General features: G+C 41.4%; 1 protein-coding gene across 1 annotated transcript in view; it reads left to right on the top strand.

Moving 5' to 3' along the window:
• The window catches only part of PLSCR5 (phospholipid scramblase family member 5), a 49,106-nt gene extending 26,204 nt beyond the window's left edge, over positions 1-22,902 (top strand). Inside the window, exons 4-7 of the mRNA XM_070403741.1 lie at positions 40-260; positions 2,386-2,547; positions 4,125-4,286; positions 22,873-22,902. Of these exons, the coding sequence (XP_070259842.1) occupies positions 40-260; positions 2,386-2,547; positions 4,125-4,286; positions 22,873-22,902 (575 nt within the window). The remainder of the gene's footprint in view (positions 1-39; positions 261-2,385; positions 2,548-4,124; positions 4,287-22,872) is intronic.
• The last annotated feature ends 3,399 nt before the right edge of the window (positions 22,903-26,301 follow it).

Raw genomic sequence — 26,301 nt, 5'->3', positions numbered from 1 at the left:
CAGCATTATTTTGATGAATTTTCTTTTTTGCTCCATCAGTGATACTTGGCACTGAAACTGTAAACAAATATGAGATTAAAAACAGCTTGGGACAAAGAATATACTTTGCCGTGGAAGAAAGTGTCTGCTTCAATCGTACTTTCTGTTCCACACTTCGATCTTGCACTCTGAGGATCACAGACAACTCGGGTCAAGAGGTGATTACAGTAAACAGGCCCTTGAGGTGTGACAGCTGCTGGTGTCCTTGCTACCTACAAGAGGTTGGCTCTGGTGTGCTTTTCCCTTCTACTTTTGAAAAGATTAGCAAACATTTCTTTAATAAATGGCATTCATTTAGAACTATGGGGCAATTAGCCTTTCAATTGTTTGGATTAGTACATCACTCCTTTAGAATCAGAACACCTTCAAGATTTGGTAAATCACTAATTTTTTTTCCCTTTCCAACCAAAAATGATAGTGGCTTCTGTGATGTTAATTGGTGAAGACAGCTCATGCATCATGTAAATGAGACATACCTTCCTGAATCTTGTTAATAGCATTTAATTGTAATATCTATGAGTTCCACCATTAAGCAAATCTAACCTTTGTCCCTTTGTCTTCTCTCACTGTAGCAAAATTCAGGAAGTGTCAAGTGATACTGAACTCTTCTAAGGTGGTTTCTCTTGGTTAGGTAATATTCAGTACAGATGTCACATTGCATGCTCTCATTTATGACAAACATCAAGGTTTGGAAAAGACAATGTTATTGTTCTAGGGCAGTGGTTCTCAACCTGGCCCTTTAAATACAGTTCCTCATGTTGTGACCCAACCATAAAATTATTTTCGTTGCTACTTCATAACTGTAATGTTGCTACTGTTATGAATCTAATGTAAATATCTGATATGCAGGATGGTCTTAGGCGACCCCTGTGAAAGGGTCGTTCGACCGCCAAAGGGGTCGTGACCCACAGATTGAGAACCGCTGTTCTAGAGGGAATGATTCAATTATTTTATTTCAATATATAATAGATTCCATTACTCTTTAATGGACCTGTAATAATAGCTTTTATTGACATAATGCAGGTGATAAAGAACATTTACTTACTTAGACATCTTCAGTATCATGACATCTCTATGAGCTAGAAAGAACAGGTTTTACTCTCCACATTTTTCAGGTGAGCAAACTGGTGCTTAGAAACTGGAGATGATTTACCTATGATCACATATCTAGAAAATTTCATAAATGGGACTTGATCCAGGTGTTCTTATTCAAGCCTACGTGTCTTAATGAAGTAGTGTATAAATACTCTATTAAGTCGTGTATAAATACTCTATTTAGGACAATGGAAATAAATATTAATGAAAGAAGGATAATTAGGGAAGTTTATTCTCCAACTAATTCTCCAACTATTTATAGCTAATCACCTGGCTAAGTGATAAGATAGCTAAGGTACTTATACATGAACCCAAGAATTTCTATCCTCCTACTGAGGATATTTAAGATCTAATATGGCCCAACATGGTATAGTCAGTATAATCACAGAATATTTGAATATTTCTGATAATTGATGTTTTATTTTTATAGTAGTCATTATCACATAAATTAAACATAAGATGTATCTTGATACCCATTAATAATTTAAAAATTTTTGTCATAATCAAACCAATAACTTTGAAAGGGATCCCAGAACAATTCTATGTAATTCTAAGCAGTCTTGTTGAAACTACTTTTGTTTATGCAAAAATACTATAGACATATACATACGACTATTAACTTAATAAATAAGAAAAGACAGAATGAGATCTGATGATGGAGAGTTAGTTTGATTTAAAAGCAAACAATTTTCATTATTTGCACCCACTTCCAGCTTATTATACAAAGGATTTTATTTGGGAAAATGCAATAATTGCTTGTTTTTAACACTTTGGAAAAAGTTAAACAGTGATGATATAGGTGTGTAATAATTGAACTCTGCAGAAACATTTACTTTTAATAGAACACAGAGGATCTGGAAGTTGACAATTTGAAGAGTAGATACTAGGGCCCTCATGGGAAACAACTTTCCATGCTTGACAAACTGCTGTAATTGGAACAAAAATGGCAAAGAATCCAGTGTCCCAAGTTCAAAAGACAGTTCTGGGATAGGTTCTCTTTAGGAAATAAGATCAAAGATATGGACTTTTAGTGCATAATACCAAACATATATCTCTACAATGAGTTTCTTCATTTCTATAAAATATGAATAAACACTGCTTTGCTTCCTTAGAACCAGATATTTAAAATGACTTGTATAATGTGAAAATAATTTCATAAAAGTATATTGTTTAGAAGTAAATTTAAATTATAATAAAATTAAAATACAATAACCTTAGAGAATCTTATTTTATTATTATTTCTTCTTACAGTTAGAAATCCAAGCTCCTCCTGGTACTGTAGTTGGTTATGTGGCACAGAAGTGGGACCCATTTCTGCCTAAATTCACAATACAAAATGCAAACAAAGAAGATATTTTGAAAATTGTTGGTCCTTGTGCAACATGTGGCTGTTTTGGTGATGTGGATTTTGAGGTATGATCGACAAAATGAAGGAAGTTTTCGCTTAGATCCTGATTTGTTGCAACATAATTCAATTCTTTTAAATGTTCAAATAATGAAATACTTCTGTAATAAATTTAGAAAATAATATATATTGTGAAATAATGTAATAAACCAATATTTTACATCCCTATAGTAACTCATAATTTCAGAAACACTAAGGAATTTTTAAACATACTACAAAAATTTTATTTATGTAGAAGTATAGCACCCATGATATAAAGCAAATATATATAGTTTAGAGTCACATAAATTACATCCTATAGTTCTGGTGGTAACATACCCCAGTTCAGATCTCATCTCAGAAAAACATTCCATTAAAATATCACTAATTGAAAAGTTATGTTCATAAGACCTGCTATCTTTGTTTTATAGAACAACATATTCTCACATAAATGTATTTATGTAAATTGAATGTTAAAAAACAATAAGTTGTTGCATATCAATATGAACTATCTTAGTTTCTCCACCTTAGGCAGAGGATATGGTCTGATTTAAACTGTATATTAATTTTTTATTTATTAATTCATGTACACCACCTAAGATGTTCAGTTTAACAGCATTCACATAAGATGCAATGAAAATTTTGCAAAAGGAGATCTCTTAACTCCACTCCATTCCAAAAAGACGTGGCGTGGCTCTCCTAAGAATAAAGTATAAAAACATGCCCTATGATCAAAGAAGAAATTAGACATAAAGTTTTAATATTCTGGGTATAGGGATGTCCTAAGTAACTTTCTCTATTTTCTATCTTCTACTGACATACTGAAAATGAAAGTTTATATTGAATCATTTTCAGTCTTTGAATGGGAAACAAGGCAAGCAAATGAATAGCTGATAAAGTTTCATTGTGAACGCCTAGCTGAGGAGGACTATAGTTTTTTTTTTTATGTCAAATTAGTCTGAACTTCCTATGTGGTATATTAGGACTTTTTAATGCAAAAATAGTGCTTATGATTGGTTATTCAAGAAATTAGCTAGTAAATGTCTAAGTATAATATAAAAATGAGATTAAGCAATGGCTAATAAAATTTAAATGTGTTTGTAATTATAAAATCAGTAATAAAATTTAGAAGTTAACAAATTGCACCTAGAAGTGAAGCTAATTCCTCCTAAAGCCTTTATCTATTTCTCTCTCTCTCTCTCTCTTTCTTTCTTTCTTTCTTTTTTTTTTAAATGAGGAATTGAGGTTTAAAATTTGAACCTCCAGTAAGGAATTACCTTTCTGGTTAGACCACATAATTAAAACTATATATGTACCTGCTGCCATCTTGTGGTCAGCTGGCCTTAATTGTGTATTGCTATTACATTCTCCATCTATATCCAAAACAAAATAAAAATTTATGATAGATTAGAAAACTGTCAGGAAAGCAAAATACCTGAACAGTGAAATGGAAAGTTAAATATATAAACTTATGCTTATATAAAGGAATGAGTAACATCATATTGTCATTTAGAGACGATGAATAAAATAATTAATCTCTAATGAAATAAGCATGTGAAGAAATATAAGACCATCTGTTTACATTCCTCTTATTTTATTTTTAAAGGTGAAGACCATTAATGAAAATCTTACAATTGGGAAGATTTCAAAGTACTGGTCCGGGTTTGTAAACAATGTTTTCACCAATGCTGACAACTTTGGGATTCATGTTCCTGTGGATTTAGATGTGAGGGTCAAAGCAGCCATGATCGGTGCCTGTTTTCTCTTTGTAAGTATGGTCTTGAAGAGTGTAACTGACTTATTTCTCTCCCTTTCAATTGTCAATTACAGCATTTCACACTCCCCCAGTTCTAAGCTTTATATAGAAGGGTAGTTTAGAACCAACATTCTTCAGGAATGAGAATGCATTTCTGGTAGGCAGACCTTCTTGTATTTCCTCAAAACCTGAGTTTCCCTTCTCTTTCAAATTCAATTTAGATTTTTGGCTTGTTTTCACTTTCACTGAAAAATATGTAAACAAAAGTATCCCAATTATTTACCCTGGATAAAGTTCAGGGCAGTTTCATTGCTTAACAATGAACTAGGTGATGTTCAGAATGTGAAAAGAGCCCTGTTCTTGCCCTTCTGATATGTGCATAGATAAAGGAGATGGCAGATTTTCCATGTTATAAAGATATTATGTCTGTCCTTTCTTTCCAACTTTCAACTTAATTAGCAACCTTTTCTTCTTTGGTTTTGGATAGAAGAATAGAAGTCTGATAATACCTGTGCCAAAGGATTGGTTGTCTCCTGTTCCTGATGTCCCTCCAATATCTTGCTTACTGCCCAGCATTTTCAGTGCAGTAACAAAAACTCATGGAATTTAAAAATAAACCTACAGAAGATTAAAAATGGTGGCAAAGTAAGTGGATGCTTCATGAACATGCTCCCAGAAACAAACTGGAATTACAACTAAAATAGAGAAAAAACTTCCAGAATAATCAAGGGAATACTCACAGGAGAGAACCCTGATACACAAGGACCGAACATGGAGACTGCATAGAGCCTGGTAGGAGGGGCAGAGGCACAAAAGGGCTGGCCAGGCACCCACAGAAAGCAACTTAAGTTCTGGAGAGATATCTCAGCTGTGGGGGGTTGCCACTGAGAATTCTGGGGTCTAAGCTCCAAGATGGGCTCCCCAGCAGAGATCACCACTCCTGAGAAGGGTACCAACATAACATGTGGCTGTGAAAAGCAGCAAGGTAGCTATCTGCCAGGAAGAGAGAGTTGGAATTTCAGGCACCCTCTTAAAGGGCCAATGCACAAAATTCCCTGTGGAATGACCCACATGGTGCTTCCGCAGAGGGAGGACAGAGTGTACTAGAGCTATGTGAGCAGGAGCTAGGATTGAAGACTTGGGGGTTAGAGCTCAGAAGGCAGATATGCAGTTTCCAGTGCTGAGTCATTCCCTCACACAGGAGAGGACATCTTTCCCACACAGACATTTGCTTTGCGTGGGGGGAAGACAGTTGACACATCCTATTGGAAAACACCTTGCCCTGAGGCCACTTAAGAAACTAAAAATAACAATTAGCCTCCAGGCAGCAACCACCCCACCCTGTTGAAAAAAAACTCTAGCCTCACCTGAGGACAATTGTCTGGGGCCATTAAAGTCAGAATCCTATCAGTCTGTAGACCAGTGGTTCTCAACCTTGGCTGCACATTAGAATCACCTGGGAATCTTTTTAAAATCCTGATTTCTGGGCCTCATCCTCCAGAAATTCTGTTTCTTTGTTACTTCTGGAATTACAACTAAAATACAGAAAAATACATAAATTCTAGAAACAGAATTTCCAGAGGATGAGGCCCAGAAATCAGGATTTTAAAAAGATTCCCAGGTGATTCTAATGTGCAGCCAAGGTTGAGAACCACTGCTGTAGACAGAGGTGGTCTCTGGAGTCTTTAAGTCTTTGCCGGTCTAATTAGTCAGAAACATCATTTGACACTGTCCTGCACTAGAGATTGAGAGGCATAGAGGATCTACCTGACACAAACCCAAACAGATGGCCAAAATGAGGAGACAAAGAAAAAAATCCAAATGAAAGAAAAACAGAATTCTCCAGAAGAAGAGAAAATGAAGCAGAGATAAGAAATTTATCTGAAACAGTTCAGAGTAATGATGGCAAAGAAGCTCAACAGCATGAACAAAAATACAGTAACTATGAAAAAAGGATGGTCAGAGATAAATAATGACATAACACAAATAAAGAACACATGGAAAGAATACACAACATATTAGGGGAAGTTGAGGACCGAATCAGTGAATTAGAAGACAAAGTTGAAAAAAATCACTCAATCAGACAACCAAAAAAACAGGAGGACAGCTTAAGGGAGCTGTGGGACAATGTGAAACATAACAATATTCAAATAGCAGTTGTGCCAGAAGAGGCAGAAAAGGAGTAAGGGATAGAGAATGTGTTTGAAGAAATAAAGGCAGAAAACTTCCCTGAACTGTTAAAGGAAAAATTCACACAGGTTCAGGAGGCACAGAGAACACCAAGAAAGAAGAACCTAAACTGGTCTACACCCAGACACATCATAATTAAAATGCCAAAATTTAAAGACAAAGATCAAATCTTAAAGGCAGCAAGCGAAAAGAAAACTGTTACCTAGAAAGGAACTCCCATAAGGCTGACACCTGATTTCTCACCAGAAACTCTACAAGCCAGAAGGGAATGGCATGAAGTACTCAAGATAATGAAAAGCAAGGATCTGAAACCAAGATTACTATATCCAACAAGGCTGTCATTCAAAATAGATGGTCAAATAAAGAGCTTCCCAGACAAAAAAAAACACAAAAAAACAAAAAACAAAAAACAAAAAAAAACACTAAGGGAGTGTATCATGACCAAGCAAGCATTTAACAAGAATTGCTAGCCCTAACCGGCTTGGCTCAGTGGATAGAGCGTCGGCCTGCGGACTGAAGGGTCCCAGGTTCGATTCCGGTCAAGGGCATGTGCCTTGGTTGCGGGCACATCCCCAGTAAGGGGTGTGCAGGAAGCAACTGATCGATGTTTCTCTCTCATCGGTGTTTCTAACTCTCTGTCCCTCTCCCTTCCTCTCTGTAAAAAATTAATAAAATATATATATAAAAAAAAAGAATTGCTAAAGGGACTGCTGTAATGAGAAAAAGAAACATGGAGAGAATCCTAGGCATTCAGAATTAAGACGGCAATAAATAAGTGCCTATCAATAATAACCCTAAATGTAAATGGATTAAATGATTCAATCAAAAGGCATAGGATAGCTGAATGGATACAAAAACATGACCCAACTATATGCTGTCCAAAAGAGACCCACCTCAGAACAAAAGACACACACAGGATGAGAGTGATGAGATAAGAAAAAATTTTCGAAGCAAATGGAAAAGAAAAAAAAATAGAATAGCAATACTCATTTCCAACAAAATAGACTTCAAAATGAAGGCCATCAAAAGAGACAACAAAGTAACTATATAATACTGAAGGGATCAATCCAACAAGAGGCTATAACCTTGGTAAACATATATGCACCCAATATAGGAGATTCTAAATATTTAAAAGACCTTCTAGAGGACTTTAATGGAGAGATCAACAAAAATACAGTCATAGTAGGGGACTTTAACACCCCGCTGAATTCACTGGATAGATCTTCCAGACAAAAACTTAACCAAGAAACAGTGACTGTAAAGGACACACTGGGTCAGATGGATTTAATTGACATTGATAGAACATTTCATCCCAACACAGGAGAATATACATTCTTCTCAAGTGCACATAAATCATTCAAAAAGATAGACCACATGTCAGACACAAAAAAAGTCTCTACAACTTCAAGAAGATTGAAATATCAAGCATCTTCTCAGAACAAAGTGGAATGGAATTAGATATCAACTACAGTAAAAACACCCCAAAACATTCAAACACATGGAGGCTAACATGTTATTAAATGATGAATGGGTTACCAATGAGATCAAGAAAGAAATAAAAACCTTCCTAGAAACAAATGAAAAGGAACACACAGCAACTCAAAATGTCTGGGACACAGCAAAAGCAGTCCTTAGAGGCAAGTTCAAAACACTACAGGCATACCTCAAAAAAACAAGAAGAATCAACAACAAACTAACCTTACAACTTAAAGAACTAGAAAGAACAAGAAAAGCCCAGAGTAAGTAAAAGGAAGGAAATAATAAACAGAGCCAAAGTAAATAACATAGAGACTGAAAAAAAAATACAAAAACTCAATGAAACCAAGAGCTGATTCTTTGAAAGGATAAACAAAATTGATATATCGTTAGCTAGACTTGTCAGAAACAAAGAGAGAGGACCCAAATAAATAAAATCAGAAACAAAAGTGTATTTCTGTGGTGTATTTCTGACACCACAGAAATTCAAAGGACTGTAAGGAAATACAGTGGGGCCTTAACTTACGAGTGTCCGACTAACAAGTTTTTCGAGATACGAGCCATCTCTCGGCTGATTTTTTGCTTTGAGTTGCGAGCTAAAATTCGGGTTACAAGCCAGCTTCAGACCCCCCACCCTGAAGGGTGTCCTGGATCAGGGTGGGGGTCCCCACTGGGGTGCCTGGCCAGTCTGGGTGTAATGTAAACTATTACATTAACAAATAGTGGAGATACCACTAGTTGGCGCAGCGAACGTCACAGTGAAAGCCACAACATCAGCCCAGCATCACGTGTCTCACTCATTCACTTCTTGATTTGACATACGAATAATTTGAGTTACGAGCTCTGTCACAGAACGAATTAAACTCATAAGTCAAGGCCCCACTGTACTATGAACAACTATTGGCCAACAAGCTGAACAATGCCCAAGAAATGGACAAATTTCTAGAAAAATACAATCTCCCCAAACTGAATCAGGAGTAATCAGAAAACCTGAATAGGCCAATAACAACTAATGAAATAGAAGCAGTAATAAAACCTCCCAGCAAACAAAAGCCAAAGCCCAGATGGCTTCACCGGGGAGTTTTACCAAACATTCAAAGAATGAATACCTATACTCCTCAACCTATTTCAGAAAATCCATGAGGAAGGAACACCTCCAAGCTCTTTTTATGAGGCAAGCACTATCCTAATTCCAAAACCAGATAAAGACACTACAGATAAAGAGAATTATAGGCCAATATCTCTGATGAACATAGATGCTAAAAACCTCAACAAAATGTTAGCAAATCAGGTCCAGTAATATATTAAAAAGATCATACACCATGACCAAGTGGGATTTATTCCAGGGATGAAAGGCTGGAACAATATTTTCAAATCAATAAACGTGATACATCACATAAACAAATTGAAAGACAAAAATCACATGATCATATCAATAAAAGCAGAAAAAGCATTGCATAATATCCAACACATATTTTTGATAAAAAAAAAAAAAAAAGAAAACTCTCAGCAAAGTGGGAATAGAGGAATTATACCTGAACATAATAAAAGCGTTATATGACAAACCTACAGCCAACATCATACTCAATAAGGAAGAACTAAAGCCATTTCCCATAAGAACCAGAACAAGACAGGAATGTCTGCTCTCACCACTCTTATTCAACATAGTACTGGAAGTCCTAGCCACAGTGATCAGACAAGAGGAAGAAATAAAAGGCATCCAAATTGGAAAGGTGGATGTAACACTCTCATTATTGTAAACCTAAAGACTAAAGAAAACCTAAAGACTCCACCAAAAAACTATTACATTTAATAAATGAATTTATCAAAGTGTCAGGATACAAAATCACCACCCAAAAATCGATGGCTTGTATACACACCAATTAGGAATTCTCAGAAAGAGATACTAAACAAACAAACCATTTACCATTGTAACAAAAAAATTAACAGTTAGGATTTAACTTAACAAAGGAGAACAAATACCTGTACTCAGAAATCTACAGGATGCTGAAAAAAGAGATAGAAGGAGATATAAGCAAGTGGAAGACAATACCATATTCATGGATTGGTAGAATCATATATAATAAAAGCCTAGGTGGTGTCGTGTGACTCCCTTGCATGAGGTTGTCATAAGATGGCCGCCTTCGCATCATCACAAGATGGCTGCCACAAGATGGTCACCACAAAATGGCCAGCAGGGGAGGGCAGTTGTGGGCACTCAGGCTGGCAGGGGAGGCCAGTTGGGGGTGAACAGGCCAGCAAGGGAGGGCAGTTGGGGGCGACCAGTCCTGCAGGGAAGGGCAGTTGGGGGGAACCAGGCTGCAGGGAAGGGCAGTTGGGGGCAAATGGGCTGTCATGGGAGCAGTTAGGCTTCAATCAGGCCAGCAGGGGAGCGGTTAGGGGGCGATCAGGCTGGCAGGCAGAAGGGGTTAGGGGCAATCAGGCAGACAGGCAGGTTAGGAGCCAGGAGTCCCGGATTGTGAGAGGGATGTCCGACTGCCGGTTTAGGCCCAATCCAATGGGCCATGTCCAGCAGTCAGATATCCCCAAAGGAGTCCCAGATTGGAGAGGGTGCAGGCCGGGCTGAGGGACACCCCCTGTGTGCACGGATTTCGTGCACCGGGCATCTAGTCAACATCATAAAATTGTCCATACTACCCAAGGCAATCTACATATTCAATGCAATCCCTATTAAAATACCAAGAGCATATTTCACAGACCTAGAACAAAACTCCAAAAATTTATATGCAATCAAAAAAGACCCCAAATAGCTGAAGCAATTTTAGTGGGGCGGGGGGGTGGAGAATAACAACAAAAAAACAAAGTTGGAGGAATCACAATACAAGATTTCAAGTTATACTACAAACCCACCATAATGTAAAGACCCTGGTACTAGCACAAGAAAAGGCATATAGATCTATGGAACAGAACAGAGACCCCATAAATGCACCCAATCCATTATGCTCAAATAATATTTGACAAAGGTGGCAAGAGCATACAATGGAGTGAAGACAGTCTCTTCAATAAATGGTGTTGGGAAAATTGGTCAGATAAATTCGAAAAAATGAAACTAGATCACCAACTTTCACCATACACAAAAATAAACTCAAAATGGATAAAGGACTTAAATGGAAGACGAGAAACCATAAAAATCTTATAAGACTCCATAGGCAGTAAAATATCAGACATATGTCATAGCAATATATTTACTGATACAGCTCCTAGGGCAATGGAAACTAAAGAGAAAATAAACAAATGGGACTACATCAAAATAAAAACTTCTGCACAGCAAAAGAAACCATGAAAGAGAGAGAGAGAGAGAGAGAGAGAGAGAAAGAGAGAAGGAAGGAAGGAAGGAAGGAAGGAAGGAAGGAAGGAAGGAAGGAAGGAAGAAAGGAAGGAAGGAAGGAAGGAAGGAAGTCCACTGCATAGAAAACATATTTGCCAATGTTATTTCCAATAGGGTTAATCTCCAAAATGTATAGGGAACTCATACAACTTAACAGAAGAAAGATAAACAATCCAATCAAAAAATGGGCAAAGGACCTAAATAGACACTTTTTGAAAGAGGACATACAGAAGGCCAAGAGACATATAAAACATGCTCAAAGTCACTAATCATCCAAGAGATGCAAATCAAAACAACAATGAGGTTCCATCTCACACCTGTCAAAATGGCTATCATCAACAAATCAACAAACAAGTGCTGGTGAGGATGTGGAGAAAAGGGAACCCTCTTGCACTGCTGGTGGGAATGCAGACTGGTGCAGCCACTGTGGAAAACAGTATGGTGTTGCCTCAAAAAGTTAAAAATGGAACTCCCATTTGACCCAGTAATCCCACTTCTAGAAAAATATCACAAGAAACTAGAAACACCAATCAGAAAGGATATATGCACCCCTATGTTCTTAGCAGCACAATTTACAATAACCAAGATTTGGAAACAGCCTAAGTGGCCATCAGCAGAAGAGTGGATTAAAAAACTGTGGTACGTCTACACAATGGAATACTACGCTGCTATAAAAAAGAAGGAACTTTTACTATTTGTAACAGCATGGATGGACCATTATGCTAAGTGAAATAAGCCAGTTGAAGAAAGATAAATATTACATGATCTCATTCATTTATAGAATATAATCCTACTAGAGGCCCAGTGCACAAAATTCATACATGGGGAGGAGGGTCCCTCAGCCCAGCCTGCACCCTCTCGCAACCTGGGACCTCTCGGGGGATGTCCAACTGCCGGTTTAGGCCCACAGGGATTGGACCTAAACTGGGAGTTGGACATCCCTCTCGCAGCCCAGGTCTGCTGGCTCCTAACAGCTCACCTGCCTGCGTGATCACTCGTAACCGCTCTGCCTGCCTGCCTGCCTGCCTGATAACCCCTAACCACCTCTGCCTCAGCCCCCTCCACCATGGCTTCATCCGTAAGGATATCGGAATGATGTCCGGAAGATTGTTCAGCTGTTCCATCTAATTAGCATATTATGCTTTTATTATTACTTACTAGAGGCCCAGTGCACAAAAATTTGTGCACTGGTGGGGGGGGTGTCCCTCAGTCCCACTTGTGCCCTCTCACAGTCTGGGACCCCTTGGGAGATAACGACCTGCTGGCTTAGGCCTGCTCCTGGGTGGCAGAGGGCAGGTCCAATACCTAGGTGCAGTCCCTGGTCAGGCTCAGAGCAAGGCAGATTGGGGAGTTGGAGCGCCGTCCCCTGTCATACACAGAGAAGGGCAGATCAAGAGGTTGCGATGCCACCCCAGTCACGCTCAGGATAGGGCCGATTGGGGGGTTGGGGCGCCACCTCCTGTCATACTCAAGGCAGGGTCGATGGGGAGGTTGCGGCGCCACCCCCTGTCATGCACAGAGCAGGGCCCATGGGGGCGTTGGGGAGCCGCACCCTGTCACACACAGAGCAGGGCTGTTCAGGGGGTTGGGGCGCCTTCCCCTGTCATGAACAGAGCAGGGCGCATAGGGAGGTTGTGGCCCCGCCCCCTGTCACACACAGAGCTGCAGGGCGATCAGGGGGTTTGGGCGCTGCCCCCTGTCACGCTGCTCCAGGGGCCAGGAGGCCTCTCGACTCTGCTGATCCCAGTGCCAGGAGGCCTCGCGGCTCTGCTGATCCCGGGGCGTGAGGCCTCGAGGCTCCCCTGATCCCGGATTCAGGAGGCCTTGCGGCTCTGCTGATCCCGGTGCTGGGAGGCATATTACCCTTTTACTCTTATAGGATAGAGGAATGGTGCACGGGTAGGGGCCGGCTGGTTTTCCCTGAAGGGTGTCCTGGATCAGGGTGGGGGTCCCACTTGGGTGCCTGGCCAGCCTTGATGAGGGGATGATGGCTGTTTGCAGCTGGTCACACCCCCTTCAGGGTGGGGGTCCCCACTGGGGTGCCTGGCCAGTCTGGGTGAGGGGCTGAGGACCATTTTCAGGCTGGTGGGCAACTGAAGCTTCCAACCTGTCTTTTTTTTTCTTTTTTTCTTTTATTCTGGGATTTATTTACCTTCTATGGCTGTCACTGGAGCTGAAAGCCGACTTTAGCTCTGAGGCCGGCTCCAGCTTGAGGCCTCAGCTGCTGAAAGGAGGTATCTGGTTTGTTTGGGTTCTATAATTGTAACACTGTTTCGATCCTGCTCGCGCTCCAGCTCTAACAGCTGAAAGCAGGTATCTGGCGGGGGGGGGGGGGGGGGGGGGAGGGTTGCTTCTATAATTGCAACAATGTTTCTTAAACTGCAGCTCAGAGCCCAGCAACAGAAGGCGGGGAACCTTGGCTTCCTCCATCATGGAGCAAGCAAGCCTCCTGTTCGCTTCACTGCCTGGCTGCTGGCCGCCATCTTGGTTGGCAGTTAATTTGCATATCGCCCTGATTAGCCACTGGGAAGGGTAGCGAAGTTACGGCTAATTACCATGTTTCTCTTTTATTAGATAGGATAATAATAAAAGCCTACGTGGTCCTCGTGCCCTCATGTGACGCTCTCACGTCATCACAAGATGGCTGTCAGAAGATGGCCTGCAGGGGAGGACAGTTGGGGGTGATCAGGCCAGCAGGGGAGCAGTGAGGCATCAATCAGTCTGGCAGGGGAGCAGTTAGGGCAATCAGGCAGGCAGGCAGGCGAGTGGTTAGGAGCCAGCAGTCCTGGATTGTGAGAGGGATGTCCGACTGCTGGTGTAGGCATGATCCCTGTGGGCCTAAACCAGCAGTCGGACATCCTCCGAGGGGTTCCTAATTTGAGAGGGTGCAGGCAGGCTGAGGGACACCCCCCATGCACAAATTTTGTGCACCAGGCCCCTAGTAGATATAATAAAAGCCTAATATGCTAAGTGTCTGGTTGTCCAGTCATCTGTTCAAGCAATCAAAGCATAATATGCTAATGATATGGTAAGGGCTCTCAGCCACTCGCTATGATGTTCACTGACCACCAGGGGACACACACTCCGGCCAGTAGGTTAGCTTGCTGCTGGCATCCGGCCAATCGGGACTGTGTGAGACGGGCCAGACTTGCCCTGGAGACCTCCTGCGGTCCCTCCCCACCTGCCCAACCTACCGCATCCCTCCCCGGCCCCAATCATGGGTGGGCGGGTGGGATGTAATCAACCAAATAACATCCTATATAATAAAAGCCTAATATGCTAAGTGTCTTGTTATTCGTTCAACCAATCAAAGCATAATATGCTAATGATATGCTAAAGCCGCTCAACCACTCACTATGATGTGCACTGACCACCAGGTGGCAGACAGTTGACTGGTAGACTAGTCACTATGATCACCAGGGGGCAGACACTCCAACTGGTAGGTTAGCTTGCTGCTGGGGTACAGCTGATCGGGACTGAGCAAGACGGGCTGGACATGCCCTGGAGCCCTCCCGCAGTCCCTCCCCGGCCCCGATCATGCACTGGTGGGGTCCCTTGGCCTGGCCCGCACCCTCTTGCAATCTTGGACCCCCCGGGGGATGTCAGAGAACTGGTTTTGACCCGATCCCGCAGGCCAGGCTGAGGGACCCCACTGGTGCACGAATTCGTGCACTGGTCCTCTAGTCCTATATAATAAAAAGCTAATATTCAAATCGACCGAATGGCAGAACAACCAGTCACTATGATGTGCACTGACCCTTGGTGGTCAGTGTGCTCCCACAGGGGGAGTGCCGCTCAGCCAGAAGCCCGGCTCATGGATGGGGAGTGCAGCCGCAGTGGTGGGAGCCTCTCCCACCTCCACAGCAGTGCTAAGGATGTTGGTCGCACATCCCCCAAGGGCTCCCGGACTGTGAGAGGGTGCAGGCCAGGCTGAGGAAACCCCCCAAGTGCACAAATTTTATGCACTGGCCCTCCAGTGAACAACATAAGCAGATTAACAAAAATAGATCTAGGGACAGAGAAACACCAAACAGGCCTTCAAACCTCAGAGGGAAGGCAGGGGAGGAGGATGGTTAAGAGATCATCTGAAGGACCTGTATGCATGCATATTAGCATAACCAATGGACATGGACCCTGGGTTGGTGGAGGCTTGTGGTGTGGGATGGGAGTGGCCAGGGAGGGATTGATAGGGGAAAAGGAGACATATGTAATACTTTAAACAATAAAAAAAATAAAATAATAAATAAATTAACCAACAAAGTAAATAAAATAAAAATAAACCTACATGTGGGGTTGAAGAGTTCAATGAGGGAAAAGGCAGGAAAGCTATAATACTTTCAACAATAAAGACAAATTTAAAAAATAAAATAATCCTACATTCTAACTCTCATATTTTGTTGTTGTTCTGGGTTTTAAGAATGTAAATCTTATGGTTATATTAATGTGTGCTGCTGTGGGAAAAATAACAGGCCCTATTTTCTCAGTCTCTTCTAAAGACACTTAGGAAATATATGAACTAAAAATAATTCCCTAGTGACTTCAATGATACCTATTTAAGGAATTTATATAGATAGATTATACATGATATGAATATAGAATAAATATAGATATACCTACAGATACAGATAGATAGATATAGATATATAGATATAGATATAGATATAGATATAGATATAGATATAGATGATATAGATATAGATATAGATATATAGGTAGATAATATCTTTAGATATAGATAAATAGATATATAGATATATAGATATAGATATAGATAAATAGATATATAGATATATAGATAAACAGATTAACAAAAAAGATCTAGAGACAGAGAAACACCAAACAGACCTTCATACCTCAGAGGGAAAGCAGGGGAGGAGGGTGGTTAAGAGATCATATATATAGAATAATAGATATACATAGATATATAGATATATAGATATATAGATATATAGATATATAGATATATAAAGAGAGAGTATTTTCTTCAGAAATTTAAGAGGAGTTACTTTAACTTAACTCTTTGGTTCCCTACAATTGGAAGAAGGTAGAATTTTTATATGTAGACCACTATGTTTTTATACTTACTAAGTAGTCACCCTCAATTCCCATTTTTATGTACACATATAACAAATTCCAGCCAATCTTACCTGACACCCAATATTTCTTTCATTCCCTATTCTTCTCTTCCCACTTGACAGGGCTTTTAATTTTTTATTATTTATTATTATTGTTTTAATTTATATATTTATTGTTTAAAGTATTACATGTCTCCTTTTTCCCTGATTGAACCCCTCAGCCTCTATCACCCCCAAGGGCAAGCACCCAGTTCCCCAGTGTCTGCATCCATTAGTTATGCTAATATGCATGCATACAAGTCCTTTGGTTGATCTCTAACCTTCCTCCCCTCCCCTCCCCTGCATTCTCTCTGAGGTTGCCTACCTTGTCTCTGGATCTATTTTTGTTCATCAGTTTATGTTGATCATTATATCCCACATATGAGTGAGATCATGTGATATTTATCTTTCTCCAACTGGCTTATTTCACTTAGTATAATGCTCTCCAGTTCCATCCATGCTGTTGCAAATGGTAAAAGTTCCTTCTTTTTCATAGTGGCATAGTATTACATTGTGTAGATGTACCATCGTTTTTTAATCCACTCATCTGCTGATGGGCACTTAGGTTGTTTCCAGATCTTAACTATGGTAAATTATACTGCTGTGAACATAGGGATGCATATATCCTTTCTGATTGTTGTTTCTAGTGTCTTGGGATATATTCCTAGAAGTGGGATTACTGGGCCAAATGGGAGTTTCATTCTTAACTTTTTGAGGAATCTCCATATTATTTTCCATGGTGGGTGCACCAGTCTGCATTCCCACCATAAATGTAAAGCAGTGCACGAGGGTTCCTTTTTCTCCACATCCTCACCAGCACTTGTCTTTTGTTGATCTGTTAATGATAGCCATTCTGACAGGTGGGAGATCATACCTCATTATTGTTTTCATTTGCATCTCTTGGGTGATTAGTGACTTTGAGCATATTTTCATATGTCTCTCAGCCTTCTGTATGTCCTCTTTTGAAAATGGTCTATTTAGGTCCTTTGCCCATGTTTTGATTGGATTTTTTATCTCTCTTTTGTTAAATTGTATGAGTGCCCTGTAAATGTTGGAGATTAAACCCTTCTCTGAAATAGATTGGCAAAAATGTTCTCCCATGCAGTGGGCTTTCTTGTTGTTTTGTTGATGGTTTCTTTTGCTGTGCAGAAGCTTTTTATTTTGATGTAGTCCCATTTGTTTATTTTCTCCTTAGTTTCCATTGCCCTAGGAGCTGTATCGGTAAAGATATTGCTATTATATATGTCTGATGTTTTTCTGCCTATGGAGTCTTATAAGATTTTTATAATTACCTGTCTTACATTTAAGTCCTTTAACCATTTTGAGTTTGTTTTTGTGTATGGTGTAAGTTGGTGATCTAGTTTTGTTTTCTTACATATATATGACCAAATATCCCAGCACCATTTATTGAAGAGACTGTCATGAGTCCATTTTATGCTCTTGCCTACTTTGTCAAATATTAATTGAGCTTATTGGCTTGGGTCCATTTCTGGGTTATCTGTTCGGTTCCATTGGTCTATATGTCTGTTCTTGTGCCAGTACCAGGCAGTTTTGAGAACCATGGCTTTGTAATTAGCTTGATATCTTCTATTGTGATCCCTCCAACTTTGGTCTATTTTCTCAATATTGCTGTGGCTATTCGGGGTCTTTTTTTTTTTTTTATTCCAGGTGAATTTTTCGAGAGTTTGTTCTGGGTCTGTGAAATATTCCATTGGTATTGTAATGGGATTGCATTGAATCTATAAATTGTTTCTGGTAGTATGGACATATTAATGATGTTGATTCTACCAATCCAAGAACACGGTTTGTTCTTCCATTTGTTTATGTCTTCCTCTATCTCTTTTTAATGTCCTGTAGTTTTTTTGAGCATAGATCTTTTATCTCCTTAGTTAAGTTTTTTCCTAGGTATCTTAATTTTTTTGGTGCAATGGTGAACAGGATTGTTTTTTAGTTTCTCTTTCTGTGACTTCATTATTGTTATATAAAAAAGCCATAGATTTCTGGGTGTAAATTTTGTATCCTTCTATATTGTCATTTATTAAATCTAGTAGTGTAGTGTTTTGGTGGAGTCTTTGGGATTTTTTATGTACAGTACTAGAGGCCCGGTGCACAAAAATTTGTGCACTCGTGGGGTGAGGGGGGCCCAGCCCGGCCTGTGCCCTCTCACAGTCTGGGACCCCTCGGGAGATAAAGACCTTCTGGCTTAGGCCTGCTTCCGGGTGGCAGAGGGCAGGCCCAATCCCTAGGTGCAGCCCCTGGTCAGGCTCAGAGCAGGGCCGATTGGGGAGTTGGGGCGCCGCCCCATCATGCACAGAGCAGGGAGGATTGGGAGGTTGCAATGCCACCCTCAGTCACGCTCAGGATAGACTGATTGGGGGGTTGGGGCACCGCCCCCTGTTACACTCAAGGCAGGGTCAATGGGGAGGTTGCGGCGCCACCCCCTGTCACACACAGAGCAGGGCCGATCAGGGGGTTGGGGCGCTGCCCCCTGTCACTCACAGAGCAGGGCCAATCAGGGGGTTGGGGCGCTGCCCCCTGTCACTAACAGAGCAGGGTCCATCAGGGGGGTTGGGGCGCTGCCCCCTGTCACGCACAGAGCAGGGCCCATCAGGGGGTTGAGGAGCTCCCTGCTGTCACTCACAGAGTAGGGCCGATAGGGGAGCTGGGACACCGCCCCCTGTCACACACAGAGCAGGGTGGATCAAGGGGTTGGGGCGCTGCACCCTGTCACACTCAGGGCAGGGCCAATGGGGAGGTTATGGCTCTACCCTGTCACACACAGAGCAAGGCCCGTGGAGGGAGATTGGGGCGCCACCCTCTATTACCCACAGAACAGGGCCGATCAGGGGGTTGGGGCGCCACCACTGTCACACTCGGGGCAGGGCCGATGGAGAGATTATGGTTCTACCCTGTCACACACAGAGCAGGGCCCGTGGGGGCGGGGGGTTGGGGCGCCGAACCCTGTCACACACAGAGCAGGGCCGATCAGGAGGTTGGTGCACTGCACCCTGTCACACACAGAGCCGCAGGGCAATCGGGGGATTGGGGAGCTCCCCCCCATCAGGCACAGAGCAGGGCTGATCAGGAGGTTTGGGCGCTGCCCCCGTCACGCTGATCCCGGTGCCGGGAGCCTTGCTGCTCCGCTGATCCCGGTGCCGGGAGGCATATCACCCTTTTACTATATAGGATAGAGGCCTGGTGCACGGGTGGGGGCTGGCTGGTTTGCCCTGAAGGGTGTCCTGGATCAGGGTGGGGGTCCCCACTGGGGTGCCTGGCCAGGCTGGCTGAGGGGCTGAGGGCTGTTTTCCCGCTGGCAATTGACTAAAAGCTCCCAACTGCTCCTTGTTTTCTTTTTTTTTTATTCTGGGCCAGCTTTAGCTCTGAGGCCTTGCTGCTGAAAACATGGATACAATGTTGCGGTCCAGGGCTGACTGAAAGCCAGTTTTGTTGAGCTTCTTATTTGCAACATAGTAATAGTTGCTTAGAGTTGCAGTTGAGAGTCCGGCAAGTGAGGCGGGGAACGTTGGAGTCTGCAGTTCCTGGAGGAAGCAAGTCTCCCTGCTTGCTTCAGTGCATGGCTGCCGGCCGCCATCTTGGCTGACAGTTAATTTGCATAAGGATACGCTGATTAGCCAATGGGAAGGGTAGCGGTTGTACGCCAATTACCATGTTTCTCTTTTATTAGTGTAGATCATGTCATCTGTGAATAATGACAGTTTTACTTCTTCTTTTCCAATTTGGATGCCTTTTATTTCTTCTTCTTGTCTGACTGCTATGGCTAGCACTTCCAGTACTATACTGAATAGGAGTGGCGAAAGTGGGCATCCCTATCTTGTTCCTGTTCTAAGGGGGAATAGATTTAGTTTTTGCCCTTTGAGTATGATGTTGGCTGTAGGTTTGTCATATAAGGCATTTATTATGTTGATGTATGATCCCTCAATTCCCACTTTGGTGAGAGTTTTATCAAGAAATGGTGTTGGATTTTGTCAAATGCTTTTTTTGCATCAATTGGTATGATTATGTGATTTTTATCTCTCACTTTGTTTATGTGATGTATCACATTTATTGATTTATGAGTATTGTACCATTCTTGCATCCCTGGAATAAATCCCACTTGGTCATGAAGTATGATGCTTCTAATGTAATGCTGGATCCAATTTGCTAGAATTTTGTTGAGGACTTTATCATCTATGTTTATCAAGGATATTCGCCTTTAGTCTTCTTTCTTTATAGTGTATTTATCTGGTTTTAGGATTAGGGTAATGCTGGCCTTATAGAAAGAGCTTGGAAGTTTGCCTTCCTCTCGGACTTTGTGGAGTAGTCTGAGGAGGATAGGTTTTATTCCTTCTTTGAATGATTTGTAGAACTCCCCTGGAAAGCTGTTGGATCAGGGCTTTTTTTTTTCCTGAAAGATTCTTGATTACTGCTTCAATTCCTTCAGTAGTTATTGGACTATTCAGGTTTTTTTTATTCTTCCTAATTGAGTTTTGGGAGCTTGTATTTTTCTAAGAATATGCCCATTTAGTCTAGGTTGTCTAATTTTTTGGAATAGAGTTGTTCATAGTATTTTTTCATAATCCTTTGTATTTCTGTGGGGTCGATTGTTATTTCACCTCTTTCGTTTCTGATAATGTTTATTTGGGTCCTCTTTCTTTGGTTCTTGGTGAGTTTGGCTAGAGGTTCATCAATCTTGTTTATCCTTTCAAAGAATCAGCTCTTGGTTTTATTTATCTTTTGTATTGTTTTCTTTCTTTTTTTTCTTTTTTTTTTTTTTTTTTTCTCTAGTCATTTATTTCCACTCTGATATTTATTATTTCCTTTTTTTCTGCTTACTCTGGGCTTTTCTTGTTGATCTCTTTCTAATTCTTTGAGATATAAGGTTAGATAATTTGTTACCATTTTTTTCTTGTTTTTTGAGGTAGGCCTATAGAGCTAAGAACTTCTCTCTCAAGACTGCTTTCACTGTGTCCCATAGATTTTGGATTATTGTGTTTTCAATGTCGTTTCTTGCCAGGATGCTTTTCATTTCTTCTTTGATGTCTTTGGTAACCCAATCATTGTTTAATTGCATGCTATTTAGCCTCCATGGTTTTGATTTTTTTCCATTGTTTTTATTGTGGTTGATTTCTAATTTTATGCTATTGTAGTCTGAGAAGATGCTTGATATGATTTCTATCTTCTTGAATTTGAAGAGACTTCTTGTGTCCCAAAAAGCGGTCTACTTTTGAAAATGACCCATGTGCACTTGAGAAGAATGTATATCCTGTAGCTTTGGGGTGAAATGTTCTGAAGATGTCAATTAAGTCCATCTGATGTAGTCAGTCATTTAGGATTGCTGTTTATTTGCTGATTTTTTATTTAGAGGATTTATTTAGTTGTGTCAATGGTGTATTAAAGTCCCCTACTATGACTGTGTTGTTGTGGATCTCTCCCTTGATGTCTTCCAGAATTTTTTTATGTATTTGGGTGCTCCTTTATGGGGTGCATATATGTTTACCAGAGTTATATTTTCTTGTTGAATTGCTCCCTTTAGTATTATTAAGTGGCTTTCCTTATCTCTTGTTACCGACTTCACTTGGGATCTAATTTGTCAGATATAGTTATTGCTACCCCAGCTTTTTTTTTTTAATTTCCATTCACTTAAATTATTTTTTTCTCAGCTCTTTATTATCAGTCTGTTTGAGTCCTTTGTTCTGAGGTGGGTCTCTTGTATACAGAAAATATATGGGTCATGTTTTCCTCTCCATTCAGCTACCCTAAGTCCTTTGATTGGAGCATTTATTTAAATTACATTTAAGGTTCTTATTGATAGGTAGTTGTTTTATTCTTTATGCCTATGTTCCTTCTTCCCTTCCTATTTCTTCTTTTCATAGCAGTCCCTTTAACTTTTCTGCATTGCTAGTTTGGTGGTAGTAAACTCCCTTAGCCATTTTTTGCCGGTGAAGCTCCTGATTTCCCCTTCAATTTTGAATGATAGCCTTGTTGGCTATAGTATTCTTGGATTCCATCCCTTGCTTTGCATCACTTTGTATATTTCATTCCATTCCTTCTGGCCTGATGTGTTTCTGTTGAGAAATCAGTTGATAGTCTAAAGGAAGATCCCTTGGAGGTCACTTTCTGTCTCTCTCTGGAAGCCTTTAAGATTCTTACTTTGTCATTGGTGTTTGCCAGTGTAATTATGATGTGTCTTTGTGTCGGTCTTTTCGGGTTCATCTTGTTAGTGACTCCGTGAGCTTCTTGGACTTGTGTGGATTTTTCTTCCCAATATCAGGGAAGTTTTCTGTCTTTATTTCTTCAAACAGGTTTTCTATTCCTTGCTCAGTTTCCTCTCCTTCGGGTACCCTTGTTATGAGGATGTTGTTTCGTTTTGTGTTGTCCCAAAACTCCCTTATGCTCTCCTCCTTGTTTTTAAGTTTGTTTTTTCCAGTTACTGCTCTGATTGGGTTTTTTTCCCTACTTTTTCTTCTAGCTCACTGATGTGGTCTTCAGCTTCTTCTAGTCTACTGTCAATGCTTTAGATTGTATTCTTTATTGCAGCAATGTTATTCTTCATTTCTTCTTGATTCTTCTTCATGTCCTGTTGATTCTTACACATGTTTTTTAATTTTTCTCCCATCCTTTCAGTGTCCTTATGACCATTGCTGTGAATTCTTTCTCTGACAAACTGCTTGCCTCCATTTCATTTACTTCCTTTTCTGGTGATTTCTCTTTATCTTTCATATGGGGGCTCTTTCTTTGTCTTCCCATGTTTGCTTCTCTCTGGGTGTCTGGTTATGTTGCTCACTCTCTACCACATTAATCAAAAAGCACAAAATACAACTTGACAAGATAAGACACAGAGGGAACAAAACACAAGTGTATACACAACACCAATAACCCCAAATAAAGGTGAACACCAGAGAAAAGATACTTAGGGGAGAGGAAAGCACACAAAAATGATATTGAGAAAAGGAAAAAAAGGTAAGAGAGAAAAGAAAAAGAAGAAAAAATAAGGGAAAAATATATACATATATGGGGGAAAAGCTCCACACAACCAACAACTAAACAAAAAATGCAAACAGCCAACACCCAGAAAAAATGGAGGGGACCTGAATCTGAAGAGGCAGAGCTTATTTCCAGAAGGTAAGGTAAAGGAATTTAATGAATGGGGGAATGGCCACAGTTCAGTTTAGAAGAGATAGAAAGCAAATGAGTGTATAAGAAGAAAAGTAAAAAACAAAATATTCAATAAAAAATGATATATATATATATATTCCTCTATTTTTGGAAAAGGAGAATAGAGTAGGGAGAAGATAGGCCTGAGTTTGGTGAGTGAAATTAGTTAAGCTATTAGCAGAAGAAGAGAACAAGCAAGGAGAGGAAAAACAAAAGCATAAAATAAAAAACAAAAACAAGCAAACAAAAAAACTAACAAACAATCAAACAACCAACCAGAAAAGAAATTGGCTAGCGAAAAAAGAGAAAAGGGAAGGGTGTGTGGACTTGGAGCGGGGGGAGGAAATTAGATAAATGAGTAAGCCAACAGAGACTACTATAATAGTAATGTGTCAATAGAGCAGATAAAAAAGATCAATTTTTATAAAGGAGTAAAAAAAAAAAAGGAGAGAGAAAAACTAATGCAGAAACAGGAGAAGAGAAACAAGATGAAAAAGAGGGAAGTGAGTAAGAAAGGGTTGACATAAATGAAAAAAATAATATAGATTAAAATAATGACAAAACAATAATAATAAAATAAAAATAGAATATAGAATAAAAAAATAAAAAAAAATCTATATATATAAAAGCGTAAGTGACTGTCCGACTTTCTGACCAGCCAACTGTCTGGTAGCTTCAATGCGCACCGACCAACAGGTGGCAGATGCTCAACACAGGAGCTGCTGAGTGACAGCAACTTTGCAGCGTGCCCTCTCGCATTCTGGGAACCCTCAGGGGATGTTGGACTGCCAGCCTTGGCCTGATCCCCACAGGGCAGGCCAAAGGACTCCAACAGTGCACAAATCCATGCACTAGGATTCTAGTAGTAGTAACAATAATAATAATAATAGTAAATAAAAATAATTTAAAAAGTAAAATAAAAAAAGAAAAAAATTACTTTCTTATGTAAAAGACTGGGGGCCTGGTGCACAAAATTTGTGCACTGGTGGTGGGGGTCCCTCAGCTCAGCCTGTCCCTCTCACAGTCCAGGAGCCTTCAGTTGATGTCCTACTGACCGCCACAGCCTAGCAGCAGAGGCTCAGAGCAGGCTCCCCATGTGTGTGTCCGCTGGGGCCTGCCCCCAGCCACACCACGTAGGCTCGGAGTAGTTGCCGTGTGTGTGTGTGTGTGTGTGTGTGTGTGTGTGTGTGTCTCAGGCTCCTGGCCTCACCTGCGTGTTGTTCTCTCCCTTGAGCTGTGGCCAGGGTGGGGTGCTGCCTGTGGCCGCGCTTGCTTGCTCACGGATCACCACGGCGACCCGCGAGCAGGCCCTGCTGGGTGCTGCCTGTGGGCCACGTTTTTCTGCTCACGATCGCCATGGTGACCTGGGAGCAGGACTGCTGGGGGCTGCCTGCAGGCAGTGCTTTCCTGCTCACAGATCACTGTGGGGACCCGGGGGCAGGCCCTGCTGGGGGCTGCTTGTGGCCATGCTTGCCTGCTCGAGGGCCGCCTGACCCGCTCATGGGTCGCCAAGGCAATGCCTCCTAGGCTCACGTTGCCAGGGTGAAGCAGACAGCGTTCTGCCCCGCTGCTATGGGCGTGGCCATCTTTGTCACGGAGTTATGGTTAATTTGCATATTACTCTTTTATTAGATAGGATAAAAAAAGTGAAGTAGTAAAGTTCCTTTGCTTCAGCTGAGTATTTAATGTCCCATGGGGGCTGATCTAAGACCCCTCTCCACTGTTCTGTCTGCCATGTCTCAGCTTATTGCTAGAGACAGTCAGTAACATGTTGAAGCTCCCAGCAATCCACTGCTCCTCTGTGTCAGATGCCACTGCCTTGGTTTCAGCCAGGCAGGACAAATCTGCCTGCTTTGTTTTTCTGCCTGTTTTTAGTTGTATTTTCACAAGCATCTATTTCTGACATGGCCTCTAGGTAGCGGTATTTCTGTATTAGTTTCCGAGACCAAATGGCCCCTCTAAACCCAGTCCCCAAGGGCTCCCTGGGGATACTTTGACTCTTTGTTTTCTTGCCGAGCTCAAGGCTGGATGCAGCTGTGGTGCTAGGAGGGACCTGGTCTCCAGGAGAAAAATGTCTGTTCAGGGTTGGAGGGATCTGACTGTCCCAGAGCTGGCTTCCTGGTCGCCTCTCCCTATTTTGTTCCCCAGTTTCCACAAAACCACCTTCCCCTGCACTGCAGCCTAAGCGAGTGTTTGTGATTGAAAGACCCTGTGTTTAGCAGGTAAAAGCAAGGATAAAGACAGAGCAACCGGGTTGCTGCACGTCTCTCTCCCCCTGGCACTGTTCAGTCAGTGCAGAGCTTTAGGCTGCCTTTCTGGGCACGGCCCCCCACGTCTGTGGGTTTAGATCTAGAGTGCCCCACTGCCAGCAGCCCTGTGTATACCCTTCCATAGTCTAGCACTACACATGTCCCCAATGTACGCAGACTTGGTGCAGCGCAGTATCCCTCTGACACTCTAGTCCCAGCTGCATGCATTTCTCCCTCCAGCCCAGATCCCTGATCCCGTCGGTCTCCCGACTATCTCTGACCTTTCTGTCCATGGATTGTCTCTCCATCTGTGTTGAATTTGCTAATTCCGGGTGGATATTATTCAATTCAGCTGTTTCTTCTATCTATTCCGTGAAAAGGCGCCAGACCCATCTGCCTATTCGGTCGCCATTTTGACTCCCCCTGGACAAACTTTTTAGGAGCCCGTGGCTAAGGACACTGGCGTCTCGGTTTCTTGGGTTCGCAGCTAAGGC

The sequence above is a fragment of the Myotis yumanensis genome, unplaced genomic scaffold (assembly GCF_028538775.1).
Source record: "Myotis yumanensis isolate MYYU_CA2020_CCGP unplaced genomic scaffold, mMyoYum1.0.hap1 SCAF_2, whole genome shotgun sequence".
NCBI classification, from domain to species: Eukaryota; Metazoa; Chordata; class Mammalia; order Chiroptera; family Vespertilionidae; genus Myotis; species Myotis yumanensis.
This window is presented reverse-complemented; position numbering and strand designations above follow the sequence as displayed.